The sequence below is a fragment of the Borostomias antarcticus genome (assembly GCF_949987555.1).
Source record: "Borostomias antarcticus genome assembly, chromosome: 11".
NCBI lineage: Eukaryota > Metazoa > Chordata > Actinopteri > Stomiiformes > Stomiidae > Borostomias > Borostomias antarcticus.
The window spans coordinates 25,894,545-25,915,681 of NC_140244.1; the positions used below are offsets into that span (position 1 = coordinate 25,894,545).

Here is a 21,137-nt window from a genome sequence, read left to right on the forward strand (position 1 = left end):
TCAGCTGACCCTCTCGCTGACCACAGTCCGCGACTCCACCGTCTCCTCGCGGCTGGGCCTGGGCACTGCTGAGGAGGGCACTATGTCTCTCAGATCCCTCCCCTCCCTCCCCTCGCCGGCGCCCTCCTCGGCTCGATGCTTGGCCCTGGCGTCGGGGGCGGGGCCGGGAGCCGGGGCAGTCCTGCCGGAGGCGGCGGCGGCGGCGGCCGTGGGGTCTCTGCCGGGGCAGCTGTCCGGCGGTCGGACCTCCCCTCTGCTCCCCGTGCCCGGGGGCGGGGTTCCGCGGCAGGCCCTGGGGCTGCTCAGGTCCTGGGGCTCGGCCTGGTTCCTCTGCGGGGCCGGGGGTGCGGCCGGGCCGGGGGAGGGGAGGCCCTGGGGGTGCTGGGGCTGCCCCAGGGAGGAGGAGGAGGAGGAGGTGGAGGAGGTGGCGGAGGAGGGGTGGTGGTGATGGTGGCGGTGGTGGTGGTGATGGTGGTGGGGGTGTTTGTGGGGGACGCGCTCTTTTCTCTTGTGGCTCTTGGAGGGACTGCTGATGCTGCTACTTCCTCCTCCTCCTCCTCCTCCTCCTCCTCCTCCTCCTCCTCCCCCTCCCCCGCCGTCTCCGCCGCCCCCCCCTGCCGTGGAGAGGGCCAGAGGAGCCTCCTTGTGTTTCCTCCCCGGGTTCTTTGGCAGCTTCTGTCCCTGTTGTGGTTGTTGTTGTAGTTGTAGTTGTTGTTGTGGTTGTTGTTGTTGTTGCTGCTGCTGCTGCTGCTGTGGCTCCTCTGGTGCGGTCACCACCACCTGGACTTCCGTCCCCGTTCCTGTTCCCGCCCCCCCTCCACCAACTCCTCCTCCTGCTGTACCTCCCCCAGCCCCGCCTCCTCCTCCTCCTCCTCCTCCTCCTCCTCCGGGGGGCTGTTCGGCCGTGGACATCGCCGGGCTCTCCGTCTCCTCCACGGTCTCCCGCGTCTTGCGTTTCTTGATGGGCAGCGCCGTCTCCTGGACGGGCTTGGCGGAAGACTCCTTCTGGGCTTTCCTCTTGGCCTCCGCGGCCAGCATGGCGGCCGCCGCGTACGACGAGGCGCCTCCGCCCGCCGCCGCCGAGGCCGAGGCCGAGGCCACCGCCGCCGGCTTGCGCCCCCGCTTCTTCGGCGCCTGGACCTGCGGCTCCGGCTCCGCCTTCCTCTTCCTCCCCGGCCGGGCCTTGGCGACGAGGACGGGAGACGCCGGCGCCGGGCTCGGAGCTTTGGCGGCGCCAAAAGGCATGTGAACCAGGAGCTTCCCTGGGGTCTTCTCCACCACCCGCTTCATGGCCACGCCCTCGGTGGCGGCCCGCACCTTCCCGCTGCCTTTGGGCCGCCCCCGGCCCCTCCCCGAGGGCTTGACCACCTTGGGCTTCTTGGGGGGTCTCTTCTCGCGCCGGGACGGGCTGCCGCGGCCGGTGACGGTGAAGTCAAAGTCGTTGGGGTCGGTGGTGGTGTCACCGACCTTCTGGAAGAAGGCGATCAGCTCGACCTTGGAGCGGAAGGCTTTCCCCTCCGGGCTGATGAGGACGCAGAGACAGACACAGACAGGAAGTGAACGCGGAGTTCGCCGATAAGACGACCAATCGGCCGGCGTTCTCATTTCATTTGGTTTGCTCTCGAGATGAAGCTGCGTTATATCAATACACATCAGACGGTCGGATTGATCAAAAATAGGATTAAAACTGGTTCACATATAGTCTCTCATATCCAGATCTATCTCCACACTTTGTTTACGCTGTGTCAGCGCCGGAGACAGGTCTGGCTGGACATATTACCATTCTGCAATAGGGGGGGAAAAAACGCAGTATTTCTTTAAACCAATCACAGTCGTCTTGGGCGGAGCCAGCCCCGGACGCAGCGACGGTGCTCTTGCAAAATAGTCTGGATCGAATCTGATTGGTGCCGAGAGAATCTCTCGGCCCGAATCAGATTAATTTGCGTCGCCAGTCTCGCCACTGATTGGGCAGTGTGACAACGAATGACGAGGTTTATTGCCAAAACCTACATCCGTTGAATCAGACTAGTTCACATACAACCGCCGAGACTGTTTTTATTTTATTTTTTTGCTGCAATAACTGATTTTCCCCCACATTTTGTCAATTTGTTATTCAAATTGTGTTGTCAAATTACGGCTCGTAACTTTGCTCCGCCCCCATCTTTAACGCACATATTATATGTTTTAGGCATTTCATTTGTAAACAAGTCTCTTACTGGCATCTAGCGGTAGGAAATCGCTTATTGCTTTAAGTTGTTTTAAAACTCAATTTGGAATAACGAAAGTTCTAAAATTGCCGTTATCAAGATTCCTATCAAATCTTATGGAAATACTTATCCTGGCTTCGCCATCCTGATCTCATGAGCTCACACAGATTGCTCTCAATTGTCTTCCCTGAATAAATAAAGCTTTCAATTCAATTAAATTCAATTCTGTTTCTCTCCGCAGATCAGTCTGGCCATTCGACTTGAGTTCCACCAGGCAGATATTAGCCGTGCCTATCAAAACCGTTTATCTAATATGGGGCGGGTTTGATGTTTATTGTACCCATTTGATACGATGACACGACAACTAACCCACGTTTCATTGCTGTGATTGGTTATACAGCACAGTAGGTCTATCCAATCGCGTCCAGAGGCATTTTGGTCTGCAACCTTTGATAACGCCCCTCGGAAAGGAAAAATAAAGCAGCTCAACAGCTCTGGACCCTTTGCATTTTTGTGAATTGGGTCTAGCTAAGCCAGTCTAGGAAATACTCTAGAGTTCTAGAACTAGCGTTTGTTAGGACATACTCAGATGAGTTCTAGAACTAGCGTTTGTTAGGACATACTCAGATGAGTTCTAGAACTAGCGTTTGTTAGGACATACTCAGATGAGTTCTAGAACTAGCGTTTGTTAGGACATACTCAGATGAGTTCTAGAACTAGCGTTTGTTAGGACATACTCAGATGAGTTCTAGAACTAGCGTTTGTTAGGACATACTCAGATGAGTTCTAGAACTAGCGTTTGTTAGGACATACTCAGATGAGTTCTAGAACTAGCGTTTGTTAGGACATACTCAGATGAGTTCTAGAACTAGCGTTTGTTAGGACATACTCAGATGAGTTCTAGAACTAGCGTTTGTTAGGACATACTCAGATGAGTTCTAGAACTAGCGTTTGTTAGGACATACTCAGATGAGTTCTAGAACTAGCGTTTGTTAGGACATACTCAGATGAGTTCTAGAACTAGCGTTTGTTAGGACATACTCAGATGAGTTCTAGAACTAGCGTTTGTTAGGACATACTCAGATGAGTTCTAGAACTAGCGTTTGTTAGGACATACTCAGATGAGTTCTAGAACTAGCGTTTGTTAGGACATACTCAGATGAGTTCTAGAACTAGCTTTTGGAGGCGGAGCTTGTATGTGAACCTGGCTTTAGACAACAAGGCAGCAGAATACGGGAAACTACAGAAACGCCACACTTTCCATTAGGGTTGCAAATTTCAAGGAATTTCATTAATCGATAACTGTTAACCTTAACAAACGATAGTCGATTTATGATAAAAACGTCCCGCGCCGGACTGCGCTTTGCTTGCTTAATTTTTGTGTCTTCTTCCGCTGTGTTGTTGAAATTTCCCGACATCCCAATTAGCCTTCACTACCTGGCGTGGCGCCCTCATGTGCAGAGTAAGACCTTAAATCATGATTACATTTCACGCAACTCCCGTTGATAACGTTCGTTACACAAATAAAGTTCTGTTCCATTAACAAGCAATTAATCGAGTAACCAAATCTTACTCGAGTAAATTCTTATCGGCAGATTAACTGTTAACATCCCTACTTTCCGTGTCATTTAGGGAGGTGATACTCACTTCATCAGGTAGACGTCGAACTTCCCGGCCGAGCGCCCGGACTTGCGCTGCTTCAGCTTGCGCGTCCACCCCTCGGGCAGCGACGGGTCATCGTACAGCGGCCCGCGGTCCCTGATGATGGAGCGCCTCTGCTTGGGAGACGCCGCCGACTCGCCGGCCGCAGAGTCCGAGGCGGCGTCCTCCGGGGGCTCCGATGACGGCCCCGCCTCCAGCGCCGGGGAGGGGTCCCTGCCCGGGGGCGCCGAGGCGGCGGCGGTCTCCGCCCTCCCCGCATCGCGTCTCTCTCGCCGGGCTTTCTTGGGCTTGTGTGTTTTGGTCTCCTTGGAGCTGCTGGTCTGCTGTGGGTCAGGATCCTCGCTGCTCTTCTTCTCACTGCGCACACACACACACACACACACATGGGGGACAAGCGTAAACGAGTGTGTGTGGGCTATGTGTGCGTGTGTGTGCATGCGTGTGTGTGGGCGCTTGCACAAACTGTACTGTCCATCAATGGGGCACGTTCAAGGGTATCGTGAATAGAATTCTACGCCTAACATACAGTGTTGTAAGTCTATTCGATAGAGTTAAGGAGAAATCAGCTAACATCATCAGTCTCTCAAAATCTTGGTCTACAGTACACATAATCACATCATTCTGTTAGCTGCTACAGGGCTTACTTAAAGGAGCAGGCAGCTAGGAGTGATTCAACTGACTGACTGACTGCCTGTCCTGGTCTGGTCCTGGTCTAGACGGGTTAGGGTCCTGGTCTAGACGGGTTAGGGTCCAATCCTGGTCTAGAGGGGTCCTGGTTTAGAGGGACTACAGCCACCCGGACAAGGCTGAAGAGTGACTCAGCCGGGCACACGCAACACAACAGTATGACCCACGAGTACACACACACAGCAATCATAATAATAAGAATAATCTAGGATATAGCTTACTGTATTTGAACACCTCGTAATTAATAGGAACAAAGCCCAAATTAGTCTCTGGGAGAACCAGACCCAATTGCATTTCTACATCTTTTCATTGGATAAGATCGGGTGACTTGGTTTTTGGGCACAAAGACAGGCGGTGGTTTAGCTCCCCCAAAAATGGGCCAACTCATGTGAGCAGAGAATGGCTCGCTAGGTATCTAGTGCAGAGATGCACATTAACCATTTGCCGTAGCCAGGTGGAAAATGCCATTTCACACTGTAACGACACACGGGCTATAAAACCACGACGGCCAGATCCGGACCCGCTGCGTAGGTTGAAACTAGCTGATTAGCGATAGCTACCATGTATTTATCCAACCCCGTTAGCTAACCAGCAAGACAGCCACGGTCTGAGTGGCGGATGCAGACAAAATACCCCTCGAAAGGGGAGAGTACCCAGACAAACAAGACTCGGGCTCGCTTTTACACACTGATGACAAACAAAGCAAAGGCTCTGGTAGAAGGGGGAGTTTTCGGAGAGTTGAGAAAATGTCACACTTCCCCCCAAACATGCTGCTCAACCCAGATCTCCCCGCTCGTCCATGATCTTGCAAAGTAGAGAGATACTCGGCTAGCTAGCCATAACTTGGTGACGTATTCCAGCCTGCTCTCAGCACACCCGCGCATTGATCCGCACGTTACACACAAACACACCGCATTACTCTGCTAAACACCCGAGTTATAGTTTACACGACTAGAAACGCTATTAAAAACGACATTGAAATGGTGAATGTATGTAATTCACACTTACAGTCTCTCCTCTCCGCTCTCTACGGCGGCCATTTTTTATTTAAATAAATAATTTTATAAAAATTCTCCAAACATCTCTCTGGGTACCTCGCGAAACCCGCCCCCCTGCCACAGTATCGACGCCGTCAGTGCTCAGCTATCGCGAGATCACTGACACGGCCGCTTCAACCGAATGGCGTTCATCCGAGGATCCCGCGAGATGTGTCTCTTGTTCTGTAAGATTTGTGGCTGTGAACTTTCAGTCCGTCGTCGCCTCCATCTGCAGTAAATATGCAGGGGAAGGGATGGCATAAATCCAGACGTTATGCCATGAAATTAAATCTTATTCTGTGTGACCTGGTCGCACATTACTTAACATAGGCTATAAAACATAGATGTAGTCCAGACTATTCTGTGCCCTACATAAAAGTAGAAGTTATTTTCCCGGTTTTACTGCCCAGACGTCCACCCCTCTTAGGTTGTTATGTAGCCTAAGTTATTTGGGGTCAGAAAAGTGATGACCGATTAAAGGTCCTGGCTGTAAGAGTTTTATAACAGGCCAAACGCTACAATCACCGCCCATACGGCCGAGCGGGGAAACATCTCCCAATAAATCAAATGCTCCCCAGCTCACTGACCTCGGCGTGACCTCCATTCGCAGGTGAACGAGCGTCAACCGGTACCGCTTCGTCAACCAAGCACCAACTTTCTGCGTGTGTAGAGAGGCCTATCAGCCGGGACAATACAGCCTAACAACATGCGAATGGTCTTTGTCCTTATCCTTAGTGGGTTGCAATTCCTGCCCACTTGCGAGAAGGAATTCGGTGCGAATGTTGCCGAGGAGGGGAAAGCGAAGCTGCAGAGGGTCCGGACCCTCGCCGCCCAACGCTACGGTGAATGTTGGTCTGAAGCCCTGGAGAACATCCACGCCAGCTGCAGGGAGTTCACGGCCGATATGCAGAGCAGGATCGCCCTGAGCTTCACTCACTGTCACCTGCAGAGGTGCGTTAAACATTCACAGTTTTCACAACTCAGTTCTGCTATAGCCTACTCTCAATGAGCTCATACAGTTCTGGGTTAATTAGTAGGACTATAGACCAGTGGGTTGAATTATCTTTAGGTATATTCCACCCATTATTATATCTTATTGATAGTGTAGGTGCGTTAAACATTCACAGTTTTCACAACTCAGTTCTGCTATACTCTCAATGAGCTCATTCAGTTCTGGGTTAATTAGTAGGCTGTAGACCAGTGGGTCGAATTATCTTTAGGGATATTCCACCCATTATTCTATCTTATTGATAGTGTAGCTTATTTTTTCACCTTACAATCACATTGATTGTGAACTTTAACTTTATTGTCATGCTCAGTTATGTGTTAATTAGTAGGGCTATAGACCAGTGGGTTGAATTATATTTAGGGATATTCCACCCATTATTCTATCTTATTGATAGTGTAGTTTATTTTTTCACCTTACATTCACATTGATTGTGAACTTTAATTGTCTTGCAGGTCACGGCGGCCCTTCCCAGAGTGCCCCGAGGGCACTGACGTCAGCTTCTGTACTCAGGACATGGATCCTGTGGCCTTCAGCACCTACACTGAGTTCTTCACCCACGCGCACAGCATCTGCCACTACCTGCAGAGCGAGAACTGGCAGCAGCGCGCGGAGAACACCATGCACAGGTCAGCAGCACCATGCACAGGTCAGCAGCACCATGCACAGGTCAGCAGCACCATGCACAGGTCAGCAGCACCATGCACAGGTCAGCAGCACCATGCACAGGTCAGCAGCGGGTTCTAGACACTGTTGGGAAGAGAGTAGAACCCATCTGTTGCGGCATGCCCAGGGCCCGGTATTTCAAAAACATTTATGTAACATTATCTATGTAATCGCCGTCCCAGATCAAATTGATCTTGTAGGTTTTGTCCTGGTTTTTCCAATCATTTCCAGATAGGATCATTCTGATCCAGATATCACAAGATCAGGATTACAGAATGGAGATTTGCAGTCTTTGGACAGGCCTCCGTTGGTCAAAGTAATACAACATTTCATTGACACAGACGTGAAAATGTTGGGAAGTGTAAATCAGCATATTACTCATTTAGCTGTATTCGTACACAGTACATAGGGCATAATTGCATAAGCTGGGGCTGATCATAACCATCTGTCTGGTATAACTATTCTACCCTACAAAGGCAAAAGACATTAACTTCATTTTTGGTTGCAAATGTGGACAAATCTTGAGTCAATTGGGTTGTTTTTTCGAGATAATTGTGGGTTGTCTTTGCCATAACCTCCAAAAGCCCAACAGAACCAAGGCAGGAGGCCTTAACATCAGTTAAGGTTCTTTTGTCTTGGCTTCACGGCACTCTAAATAGTTAGTTGAGTTATGGCACTCTTTCTCTCACGTTTCACTCGGGTAACACTCACCCCTCTAAACTCACTCCACACCACTGAACATCTGAGTCACGGCACTATTGTAACCCATATGTTTCGGCATGCGCAGGGCAGGGTTAGAACCCGGGTTTCCCGCTTGGGAGGCGGACGCGCTAACAGTTGCGCCAACATTTGAGGAGCGAGTTTCAAAGCTACTCCACGTTTCACTTGCTTAGCCAGAGGTGACGCAGCGAAAAGACATCGACAGCGCCTGCCTTCGGCGGCATCCACCTCAGACGCAGGTGAGCTTACATACAGGTGCACTTGTTTCGTCTCCCAGGCTCACCGAGAGCTCGGCAGACGTGGTGGAGCAGCTGGCATCGACACAGAGGATGGCAGAGGACCTGGCGGAGGCCCAGAGCACCGCCCTCAAGTCCCAGGAGACCATCCTACGCAACGGGGAGGAGCTTAAACACACCCTGCACCACTCCACCCAAGGTGAGCCCACCGCCGGCGCCAGACATCTTAACCTCTACAGGAACGGCACGCCTGCAAACGTGAGCTCAGCACGCTCTTTCTCTCCTCCCTCTCCCTCGTTCTCTCTCTCCTCTCCCCTCCTCCTCTTCTGCTCTCCTCTCATCTTCCTCCTCCTCTCCCTCCTCTCCTTCCTCCTCCTCTCGTTTACTCCTTGACTCCTACTGTTCTCCTCTCTTTCCTCCTCTCCTCTTTCTCCCCGCCTCTCCCATTCTCCTCTCCTGCCCCCTCCCTCCTCCAACTCCTCTCCTTTACTCTTTTCCTCCTCTCTCTCTCTCTCTCTCTCTCCTCTCCTCTCCTCCAGGCCTGAGGGAGGTGTTTGCCGAGATGAAGCTGACCGCCAACGAGCAGCACGTGGCGTTCTCCGAGATCTTCAACCGCGTGGCGTTCCTGCAGAGCTTCATCCTGTCCGAGTCACACACGCTGGCCTCGCTGCTCTACAACTCCCTGGCGTTCGCCGGCGCCTTCCTCCTCACCGCCACGCGGCGGACCGCCAGGGCCAGGTAGACGACCCCCGACCCCTGACCTCGACCCGCTACTGCTACGGCTTGTCATTCCATAATAAGGAGTAGACTAGTCAACGCAACAGAATAAGCATGATGTGGTCTGTTCGCGAACGCAGCAGACAGACGCACGGAAATCGCCGAGTCACGTTTCTCACTATATTTTAATTGACACCAGTTCAGTCACCTGAATCTGAGTCACCTGAATCTGAATCTGAGTCATCTGAATCTGAGTCATCTGAATCTGAATCTGAGTCACCTGAATCTGAATCTGAGTCATCTGAATCTGAATCTGATTCGGTCATGTGAATCTTCAGCTGTGGACAGTGCCTTCTGTAGAACTGAACATCAAGTCCGCCACCACCCTGGACTCTTTTAGAGCACAGCTTAAAACTCACCTCTTTGTCGCAGACGATCTATAATTCATGTCCTTGTCGTGTGTCTTAAATGTAGTTTTATTTTGTGTCTCTGCAGTCCTTTGTTTTTGTTTGTCTCTTTTTGTATTGTACCCGGGCTGCGCCCCAGGCTGATGTAACAGTTGATTGGGGGGCGCATTATAAATAACATAACATAACATAACTGCCCCCCCCCTCCTGGTCTCCTCAGGCTGGTGCTCTTCGGCCTGGTGGGCTTGAACATGTACCTGGAGAGGCTCATATGCAGGTCCGTGCTGCTGGACGACCCCAACCCCAGCTACCAGCAGATGGTGAGGCGGAGTGACCTTTCACCTTTGACCCCCTCACCTTCGACCCTTCTTGGATCAGCGCAGCAGTAGAGGAACACGTGTTAAATAGTGGTCTACGGTTTGTCACATGAATGTTGGTTGACTGGAGTTTAACGTGTGTGTGTGCGTGTGTGTGTGTGTGTGTGCGCGCGCGCGTGTGTGTGTGTGTGTGTGTAGGAGCGGGTCAGTCTCTGGGTGGGGGTCTTGAGGCGGGCGGGGCTGGCGCTGGGCCTGCTGGTTCTGGTGTACTGCGTCATTCGGTACCGGGACCTGAGCAGAGAGAGCCTGCAGATCCTGACCCAGCTGAGAGAGACCCAGTCCAGCCTGCAGGAGGCGCTGCAGCAGGCCGGTAGGAAGTGTGTGTGTGTGTGTGTGTGTGTGTGTGTGTGTGTGTGTACACACTGAAAAAACACAGGTACACTAAAATGTCAGTTTCATACCGTACTTGTGTAAATGGTGAGTTTTTTTTTTTTTTTTCATTAATTTTTGCTGCAACAGCATTTTTTCAGTTTGTCTGTTTGTCTCTTTTCAGAAAATCTCTCCGAGGAGCGGAGGATTATGGGCAAACGGAGGAGCATAGGGAGGGGTCAGAGGTCAGGACGACAGAGGAGGAGGGAGGAGTGGGGAGAAGAGGAGGAGGATGAAGGGGAGAGGGAGCTGAAGCCGAAAAGTGATGAGGAGGAGGAGGACAGCTTGGCTCTGTGGTCGTCCACCGTCATCCAGGACTCTGCAGCTGTGTACGAGAAACTCTACGTGCCCCGCTGCTCACATGATGGTGAGGAACACAGCTGTCTTTTTTATACTTTATTATTTATTATTATTATTTATTTTTTATAGGCAAACATACAGTATAACAACAAGACACAGAACGGTTGGTCATCCATGCATTCTCACATACAAATTATTTTGATGATAACATAAATCAGTTTACAATCATAACTTTCTCTCTGTCTCTGTCTCTCTCTCTCTCTCTCTCTCTGTCTCTTTCTCTCTCTCTCTCTCTCTCTCTCTCTCTCTCAATATGAACAGCCGTTCACTCTCAAACTGACCCTGCATCCTCATTCTCTACCCTCCACGGCCCAAAGTCTGCACTTGTTCACCTCTCAAGATGGGCTGAACTATGACTGTGTGTGTGTGTGTGTGTGTGTGTGTGTGTGTGTGTGTGTGTGTGTGTGTGTGTGTGTGTTAGACTGGCAGTATGACGGTGCGTCTGCGGTCAGTCCTGTGAAGACCACCCGGTCGTCTGCGGTCAGTCCTGGGAGACGTCCGCGTCGTCCCTCCCCCTCCAGGCGTCCGTCCCCCTCCAGGCGTCCGTCCCCCTCCAGGCGTCCCTCATCGTCCCCCTCCAGACGTCCCTCATCGTCCCCCCTGGTCTACAGCGTCCTGGTCGAGGACAAACAGGCAAATGTTCAGATCCAACCTTATTTTCAGGCCTAAAAACCGACCTCTTTAAAAAGGCCTTCGCCTGTTAAAACTGAGTTATTTTTGTTCAGTTGTGTTTTGTCATGCTATGCTTTTAAACCTGTAGCACACTGAGATTTTTTTAAATGGAAAGTGCATTACAAATAAAATGTATTATTATTATTATTATTTAAAGGGTCTTGTTGAAATAGTGCTTGATGGCATAGTGTGAATGAACTCGCCAACGTTGAAGCAGCAGCTGTGATGTGTGTGGTAAAAGTTACAGACTGTGTTCAGGTCCCCTTCCATCCTGGTGATCATGGTGGACGTCTCATGTCCTTCCATAATGCTGGTGTTGTCCTCTCCTCTGTCCCCTGCAGGCTCGCTACAACCTGAGGAACCGTCGGTCCTCTGGGCTGGTTCCTGAGGTGGACAGAGACATGAGGAACCGTCGGTCCTCTGTGCTGGTTCCTGAGTTGGACAGAGACATGAGGAACCGCTGGTCTTCCCTACTGGTTCGTGAGGTGGACAGAGACCTGGACTGAGGAGGAGACACACACACACACACACACGTTACACAGACTGAGCTGATATTCATGTGACACATTGGACTGATGCAACACATGCATGAAAGATGCCTTGTTTGAGCAATCCATGTACAAGCAATATCAATCGCAAGATCAGTACTCTAGTCTTATTGTAATTATGGCTGTTATGAATGTAGCAATGTACTTTTATACTCTGTCCTGTCAGTTTGGAAATCAAGCTGTTTCAATGTTGTTTTACTTTTGGTATTTGTCTGAATAAAATTTATTTTTTAACCGCCCTGGTGTTCAGTTTGAGGATTGTCACTTATTTTAGAAAGAAGATGCACTTGTGAGTTCTGGCAAGTAGTAGTACATTGGCTTTTACATGCAATTATATTAGTTAAATGCAATTATTGTTAGTCGCTTTGGATAAAAGCGTCTGCTAAAAAAAAAAAAAAAGACTAATGTTGCAGTCAGGCCACGGCACCGTTTGTCTAGCTCAGCAATACCCCCACCTGCTGGTCAGATTGAGCACGTTCATCCTTATAATCCAACAACAGCTGGGTGGAGAGCGGCCGTCAGCTCTGAATGACCCTGGGAGCCAATCATTCATAAGAGCCATTCAACTGTTGCTGATTCAAACGAGTTCAACATGTTGTTTATATGTAACATATTTGTCTCGCGTCCAAACTCGATGCACAGTTTGGATGTGTATTGCGTTTGGCAGCTAGAGGTTTGACCGTGCTATATTTCTATACACCACGGAGTCCCTAATGACCTTTCTAATTCACACGGGCCTCCTTGTCATCACCCCTCTCTGTGTAGGATGTGTGAGGAATATTCAACTGGGTCTTCCACTATTAACCATTACCTCCATCATCTCTGTCTTGGCTAATAAAAACTCCACGGGCCTGAGTCTGCAGCTGTGGGTGTCCGTGACTCAAGAATCAACTCTAGAGGATATAAACACAGAGAGAGAGAGAGAGAGAGAGAGAGGGAGAGAGAGAGAGAGACAGGAAATACCAGCACACTGGGGTTGTCTGCGTGCAGGCCTTCACCCCTGCCAGGGCACCGCCGCCTGGACACTTGCAGCCGGACTATTTATAGTTCATAGCCGATGTTTGTGAATGATGCAAGGAAATGTGATATGGGAGATTATATTGCTCTGCTTTGATAATTCTCTTGTATTTTGGCCATCGCTTATCTCGCTACACTGTAGGCTACACTGGATGGAAACCTGAACAGTCACTACTATAGGCTACTATATCTACTAGATCTATAGTTCGTGTGATTTGACTGACACGACCGTTTCTCGCCACTAGGCCAACTGTAGAAATGTGGGTCAAAGCAGAGGAGGTAATCCTGCTGAACTCCTTACCCAGCTTCTCAAAGTGATGGAATTAATTAGCCTGTTTATTGGCTGGTGCATTAATTGGGGAGCGCGAGGCTTTAATACAATGGAAGTCAGTTGCATGTGTTGACTTTGTGGGGAGACAAAAAAAATCGGAATTTTCTGAACGTTTGACTTTGCCTCAAATTTCAGGCTCAAAAAAGAGTAAATGAGAACCAGACGGAAGAAGAGAGATGGTGAGGGGAGGAGGGGGGAGAGACCGGTTTCAGATGTCGGAGGAATAACGCACACAGGAGCAGGGAAGGAGAGAGAGGGGGAGAGAAGGAGGGGGTTAGCTTCAACACATTTTAGGAATTGCAGTTTGACGGAGCTGTTGAAAGTTCATCACAAAGAATGGATAAGGGACAAGCGGGGGACCAACGGACGTGGATTTATTGATGACGAAAAGGGCACCTTAGATATGAAAAGGCGTATGGCAACTGCCAATCCAATCAGAAAAGGAGTTGGGAATAGTTTGATACTTTTGAAACTGGTTGGACAAGCTGAGTTTGCATTTTTGGGATTAACGTTTCAGTAGGAAATAGTTGGAGGAAAAAAAGTGGAAGAATATAGCAGAGCGATGCGAGTGAGCAGGACGTCTGATCATTTCCCAATGTGAATTATAGGATCCTCTTTACTTTGACTGCGGGTGTTATCATGGAGGAAATGTTTCTTATCACGATTCCGGAGGTTAACGTTGCAGATTCGTATTGTTCTGGAAACGCATGGATTCGTAACGGGATGTCAGCTGACTGCGGGGAGGAAGAGTCTGGATACTTTGTTGTCTCTCTTTGAATTTCCAGATTCTGGTTGGATGATCTGAACTGATCTGGGGATTAACGATGTGGCCAGCTTCAAAGGCACTTTATTCCAACAACTGCCATCCCGTCTGGGAATAATTCCCCTCGGATTGGATTGCAATTTAAAAGTCTCCTCCGACGTCATGCATGCTATTTTGCATTGATAAAAGCTGTGTCCTATTGTTGAATTGATTGAAATAAGTGAATATCAATTTGATGGCTTTTTACGTGGTTCGAGGAGAGTTTGATCGGATTCCCAGTCACAGAGCGCAGCTTCGGTGTCGCCTCGGTTTGGTGACCCTCAGCCAGGAGTCAGGGACGGGACAGCCACACAAATCAAGTGACTTCTTTGGGACAGACAGTGAGCGCCTGGTGACCCGCCACCTCCCTGGGAGAGTGTGATTATTGAGGATTTATCTCACAACAACCAGGGATATAACATCTAACACCCCCCCGTTGAGACTACCTACCACATCCCGTGTCTTATAACCAGGTATGCAGCTGAACCGACCTAAGAGCGCTTTAATCAGCTTCTCTCCGCCAATGCCCCCTGAGACGCCCAATTCCTTCTCTAGCCAGTTCAAAACAATGCGGTTCTCCTACCACATCAGCAGCGGCCTGCCAAGTCCTCAACCGCCCCTGCGGAGGATAGGTGAGTAGCTTTACACTCTTTTTTTTGGGAGGGTTTTCCATGTCCGTTTAGAAAGATTGGGACCGCTGTGGCTGGTATTCTGTTTATTCTATTCTAACCCTGAGTGGGAAACTGAAGAAGCCATGAATGTAGGCTAATGACATGGTGCACACAGCCATTAATATTGCATAAGCCTACCTCAGGTCATACCACCTTGAAGACTGCTCTCTCTCTCTCTCTCTCTCTCTCTCTCTCTCTCTCTCTCTCTCTCTCACACACACACGCACACATACATACACTATCTCTCCCTACAACTCCTATCTGTCACAGCCCGTCTTGGCAGTGAAGAGAGTCTGTTGTCGATGTAATGAAAGATCGCACGCATCTTGTGATCTCCAGGTTTAGCAGCAGACCTCCCCTTCTCCCGTCCCCACTCAGGGTCCGAAGGTATCTCCTGTCCCCACTCAGGGTCTGAAGGTATCTCCTGTCCCCACTCAGGGTCTGAAGGTATCTCCTGTCCCCACTCAGGGTGTGAAGGTATCTCCTGTCCCCACTCAGGGTCTGAAGGTATCTCCTGTCCCCACTCAGGGTCTGAAGGTATGTCCTGTCCCAACTCAGGGTCTGAAGGTATCTCCTGTCCCCACTCAGGGTCTGAAGGCATCTGAAGACGTTCCCTCCCCCCTCCTTCACCCAAACAGTCCCTAGCAAGGAGCTGACCTCACAGAAGCACACGGCATTCACATTCCCTTCACAAAGCTGTTCTTAGTTATGGATGTCATTTCATTTATAAACAGACTCCTGGGTTAGGAGTTAGCTAGGGCTATAAACCATGTGTCATAACAAACCTGGAGCCGGTAGCTGAAAGGCTTTAGAAAGGAGCAGGGCTTCGCAGGTGATTAGATTGCCGTTAGACGAGTACTAGAGGTCGTTTGCCTGTGAAAGGTTGAAGTCAGTTGAAGTTCATTCATATGAATACCAGATGGGCTCTGGAAGCCCACGGTGGCAGGATGGACCTCGCAGTGAACCGGTTGAGTCCGTTGACGACCTGGAGGTGCTGAGACGACCTTTCGCACTTCTTGGAGTGCCCGTATTGTTATTCCAATTGTGAGACACAGTGTGTGTGTGTGTGTGTGTGTGTTCTTGTTGCATTGTTATGGAGGTGTAGACACACACACACACACACACTTTCCTGTATTCCAGACCTTGACATGGTGACTTAACACTTCGGGAAGTGATGTTTTAGCCGCCTGTGTCTATCGTGTGTTAATTGGAGTGTGTGTCAGGAGTGTTTGTTCCCCTGTGTGTCAGTCACTGCTCAACGTTGACTCAAGCTGTGAAACCCAATAAAGACCTCTAGATGAGGGAGGGAGGGAGGGAGGGAGGGAGGGAGGGAAGGAAGGAGGGAGGAGGCCACTGAGGTGTGTCCAGGGGAACTGACCGTAGTCTGATGAATGATCCAGTCACAGAGGATGGATACTTGCTTCCCTCTGGAATATGTAGGGGTGGGTCGTATGCCCACCTCCCTTGTTCTCTGTAAAGTGCATTGTGTTGCCTCTGGGTATGAAATCCGCTATACAAATAAAGCTTTGATTGATTGACTGATTGATACTGTGTAGAAACACTAGTATAACACACCATATAGCAATGTCAGCATATCCCCTAACATGGTATATAAACAGTTTACTAGGTGCATGCACACACACACACACACATACACACACACACACACACACACACACACACACACACACACACACACACACACACTCCCAACATAGAATGTGAATAGTAACCCCCCTTTACACAGTTTTGCTGTAACCACCTGAAAGATTTCGATCAGAGCCGTAGGGTTTTGGAGCGAGAGGTGTGTTGCTTCGGGGGCCTTTGTCTGATAATAAGTCTATATATAAGTCTGCCCGGAAAGACTGGTGCATTCTATCACCCAGACTGGAGCAGTCAGTCCCACTTGTCTGAAACGTGGGGGCTTGGAGCCGGGATTGGAGTCAGCAAGCCTCGGTTCCCAAGATTCAACATCTGGCCCACATACTGGCGCGTCCGCCCCCGCACAAACAACACGCCAACACGGAGACACAGACATCATCCTCGGACAGCGAGGGGTCTGTTAGGAGATGGCGGTTCAGTAAAGACAATCGTCTGTGATCGGCGTCGGTAGCCGGACTGTGAGGGTCGCTAGTTGTGGATGGAAGTGGGGGGGGGGGGGGGGGGGGGGGGTCCCAAATGACCATTACAGACAAGAGGATTACATCTATCTGTCATGATCTAATCTGTAATCCCCCTTAAATGTGGAAGTGGGATCTCCTACTTGAACCTGTTAATCGTTGAGGAATTTTCACTCTTGTTGTTGTTTTAAAATATTATCTTCCATTAGATCACTTGACGGGCTACAACAGACCAGATGGGGCTATGGCATGTGTGTGTGTGTGTGTGTGTGTGTGCGTGTGTGTGTGTGTGTGTGTGTGTGTGTGTGTGTGTGTGTGTATGTGTGTGTGTGTGTTTTAAGTCAGTATTGTAGCTGTTAACCATCTGTTTTGGCCTGAATGAAAGGCTTGTCTCCATCCCAGTGATTCTCAGCGACCCCCCAAAGTGACATCTATAACAGAGGCTGACTCTGATCCATATCCATTGATATTCTTTCCCAAAAAAGCCCTTTAATCCCACTGCATTAGTGAGACAGACCATAATACAACATACATGCCTTTTGTGTTGTCTGCTAGCTAACACTATGGACACTTTATTGGTCAGGGTTGACAACCCCAACACATTTGATCCCAGTCTGTTGTTCTTGGCCCTCTCATTGTTTTAGTTAGGTTATTGCCCCTCTATATATGGGGGCGGCTGTAGCTCAGTTGGTAGAGCGGGTCGTTCAGTGATCGAAGGGTCAGTGGTTCGAATCCCAGCTCCGACTGTCCACATGTCGAAGTGTTCTTGAGCAAGACACCTAACCACAAATTTAGGTTAGCACCTTGCATGGCAGATACCGCCATTGGTGTGTGAGTGTGTGTGTGAATGGGTGAATGAGAGGCCATTGTAAAGCGCTTTGAGTGCCGCTAAGGTGGAAAAGCGCTATATAAGTGCAGTCCATTTACCATTTATTCCCCTCTATTTCCCTCTCTTTATAATATAATAAAGTATTAGTTTTTTAGGTTGCCCCTGTATTATGTTTTTTTAGGTGGTTGCCCCTCTATTCTAAGTATTACAGTTTTTTAGTTGTTTGCCCCTCTATTCTATATATCAGCAGCAAAACAGGGCCTATCGTGTGTAGAAGACTGGACACTGAAGAGCTCCTTCAGTCAAGGGCCTCGGGTTAAACCCAGTATACTAAAACCGTTTACCAGAGGCGACCATCACATGACGGTGATGACGATCGGCATCAACCAGCTGACAGCGCTGGGTCTGTTTGTCTTGGTCGGGCCTGACTGGAACATCTAATGTTGTAGACATGAGCGTTGTAATCTCCCTCGTCTGGCCCGGCTCTGGCCCGCGCTCGCTGTGCGGAAGCTAGCATGTGAGCTGAGCTGTGGCTTGTGTAACCCTTGCGAGGCAGACGCGCTAACGGTGGCGCCGATAGGGACTGTCCCTCTTGGAGGGGTCCCTCGAGGAGCGAGCTCAACCGACCGCTCGCTCCCGTTACCCGGGACTCACGACGGCACCTCGTCGCTCGGCTACACTCGGTTGCGGGACGAGGCGGAGGAGGAAGACGAGGAAGGTAAAGATGACAAAGAAGAAGATGGTGTTGATGATGATGATGATGAAGGGGGGGATGATAATAAAGTCCAAAGCCAAGGAGTGCGCCTCCAGACCTGCTGTAAATATCTGACCCTTGACCCGTCGCAACCTCTGTCAGATCTACCTGTAGCAGTGATGCAGCAGTGACTCCACCCCCGCCCCCGCCCCCCCCCCCACACCTCTCCCCCCCCATGTTAGACCTCAGCGTCACACCGGCTAAATCTAGACTCAGACAGCGAGCGACTAGGGCGTCAGTGGTCTCTCTGGTTGCGTGCGTCGCGTCGCCAGCCAAGAGCTGCAGACGCCCGCCGGGGGGGGCGGGTCATTCATGTGTCACTCACATTTTTGAAGATGTATTCTACTGCCATTCTGAGGTAACCTTATCTGCTATTGGTTGCTGCTTCGGCGATGTCGCTGCTAATTTGCATAAAGTTGAACTCTGCCCAACAAATCTACGCTCATGTCGCTGGTACCGCGTTGCTCGCTGCCGCCGTGGCGTCCGTCACCCTATGTCACCAGCTTCCATTGAGAATGAATGGCAGCCGACTGCTCTCGTCACCCAAGTCGCTCGCTGCGTGAGTGCACAGTAACTCTTCAACAGTACTGCTATCCTAACAGCAACTCCCGTCATCTGCACACAGACTAGCTCTCCCTAGCTCCACGCTAGTCTCTCACCGCCCCCGCCTGTCAGATCAAGCACAACTCGCTCCTAGCAGCTATTAATACTCTCTTTGATTCAGCGAAAGAGTTGTCTGCACTTCTTCATTTAGCGTAGCAAGCTCCTAGCCTCTCACATAGAATCTATAGTGAATTTAGCTTGTACGTTAGCTTGCTGCTAGCCTCTCCTCGCCGTGACCTTTCACATTAAGCCAGCCGGGGATGCCAGGTCGGCTGATGAAATGTTGCGTGCACGTGAACGTACGTGGACTGACATACAGTATTACATTACATTTAGCTGATGCCTTTATCCAAAGCGACTTAGAATAATCGCATTTAATGTAGGAAACGTCAGTGTACTACTACTCGCCAGAACTCACAAGTGAATCTCCTTTCTAAAACAAGTGACCTAATCTAGCGCTGTAGGCAAAGCGCAAGAATAGCAAACTAAAAATACAATAGGGCGCTTAAGAGGGAGGATCCGAGCGCTTCGAGGCATTTCTATCACAGGTCACAGTCGATAACTCTGGCTCTGTCAGTCTGTCTGTATATGGGGTATGATCTCAACATGAAGTGTGTGTGTGGGTAGGGTAGTAGGGGGTGATTTGGGGGGGGCTGGGTGCGAGGGGGGAGGGTAGTTTTGGGTTTGTGTAATGTTAAATGTTTATGTATAATGCATGTCGATGTTTGTATTTTTATGTGTGGACGCCAGGAAGAATAGTTGCTACCCTGGTGGCAACTAATGAGGATCCAATCAAATAGCTTAATAACAAATAAACAAATAGCTTGTTAAAGCCAGCTCTGTAGGAGGAGGAGGAGGAGGAGGAGGAGGAGAAGGAGGGAGAGGAGGAGGAGGAGGAGAAGGAGAAGGAGAAGGAGAAGGAGAAGGAGAAGGAGAAGGAGAAGGAGAAGGAGAAGGAGGAGGAGAAGGAGAAGGAGGAGGAGGAGAAGAAGGAGGAGAAGGAGAAGGAGGAGGAGGAGGTCTCCCATAGGTTATCACCCGGCCTGTTGGGAAGACGTCACGCTATCTCGCTATCTCGCTCCTGAGCTCGGCGGCAGACGCGGTCAGCAGCCAAAAGAGCCCGAGGGCTCGCTAGTCTGCACAACAATGGACGCGCTATCTGACTGAACTGAGGTCTCTACAGTAACGCAGACCTGCCGGGACACACACACATTCATATCCAGCAACAATGAGGTCACAGACAATAACACTAGAGTGGGTGTTGGTATTTTTGGGGGGTGTTTTGAAGTCGGTATTGACGTTTTGTGCGTGTGTGTGTGTGCGTGTGTGTGTGTGTGTGTGTGTATTTATCTAGCTGCACATATCAGGTTAGTTACAGTTTCTCTACAGTAGTGCTGTTGTACCTCTCTGTCCAGCTGACCTCAACCCATGAACAATAGGACTGGACTATGCCTTTAACCAGATCGGACCTCCCCTTTAAGATACTGATGCTCGCCCCCATTCTCACATAAAAGCCATCTGTTAGAGAGATTATATTACACACAAGTGCCTGTTACCATACTGTTGGTGTGTGTGTGTGTGTGTGTGTGTGTGTGTGTGTGTGTGCGTAGCCAGATCACGGATTATGATCTTCACTTTAACTGTGTGTGCGTGTGTGTAGGATTGGCAGTTTACTCTCCGTGTAAACTTCATCCTAAATCGTCCGTCTAACTTCATCCTAATATCATAAAAACTAATCTCAGAGATTTGAAGACACGACAACGGGCAAAATATTGGGCTCTGCATTTATCCTGGTTTTATTCTCCCTAGTGAACGTGAATGAATAAAAGCGCGGTCACTCAATCATGAAATGATCAATATGGAATGAGAAACTGATGAATCTGTGGAACTGGGTCTTGTGTGCAGCACAAACTTCAACTATTGATCCAGAGTTTGCATAGTACTCTGAATACTTTGCTTCGACAGTATAATATTGATTATTGATCCCCCAAAATACGATTTCACCATTTCCCTGGAGAGGGGCTTGTGATTAATGCATTGTGTAAACAATGCAGAAATGTCATGCTCACTGATATTTGAAACTTGATGATGCTATTTCCTGTATTGTCTGTAGCCTGGTGTCTGTCTTGTTGTCTGTAGCCTGGTGTGTGTGTCTGTAGGAGTGTGTGTGTCTGTAACCTGGTGTGTGTGTCTAGGGGGGGGTTGTCTGTTGCCTGATGTGTGTGTGTATGTCTGGAGTGGTGTGTGTGTATGTCTTTAGCCTGGTGTGTGTATGTAGCCTGTCTGTAGCCTGGTGTGTGTGTGTGTGTGTGTGTGTGTGTGTGTGTGTGTGTGTGTGT

The 21,137-nt window shown here is 49.7% G+C and overlaps 3 protein-coding genes across 3 annotated transcripts in view; 2 read left to right on the top strand and 1 right to left on the bottom strand.

Annotated features, from left to right (window-relative positions):
* Nucleotides 1–775, top strand: part of LOC311315538 (voltage-dependent L-type calcium channel subunit alpha-1F-like) — a 167,986-nt gene extending 167,211 nt beyond the window's left edge. Inside the window, 1 exon segment of the mRNA XM_084446207.1 lies at nucleotides 397–775. Within this exon segment, the coding sequence (XP_084302333.1) occupies nucleotides 397–702 (306 nt within the window). The 3' untranslated portion in view covers nucleotides 703–775.
* A 77-nt stretch (nucleotides 776–852) lies between these two features.
* On the bottom strand, nucleotides 853–6,197 carry mecp2 (methyl CpG binding protein 2; the record flags this gene model as incomplete). The annotated part of the gene is made up of 3 exons (XM_084446208.1): nucleotides 853–1,522; nucleotides 3,855–4,226; nucleotides 6,181–6,197. Coding segments are annotated over 3 exons (1,059 nt in total), but the record flags the coding sequence as incomplete, so codon positions are not given.
* Nucleotides 6,198–14,296: 8,099 nt separating this feature from the next.
* The window catches only part of fgd1 (FYVE, RhoGEF and PH domain containing 1), a gene marked incomplete at both ends in the record, with an annotated part of 44,283 nt that continues 37,442 nt past the window's right edge, over nucleotides 14,297–21,137 (top strand). Inside the window, one exon of the mRNA XM_084446209.1 lies at nucleotides 14,297–14,453. Coding sequence (XP_084302335.1) covers nucleotides 14,297–14,453 — 157 coding nt within the window. The remainder of the gene's footprint in view (nucleotides 14,454–21,137) is intronic.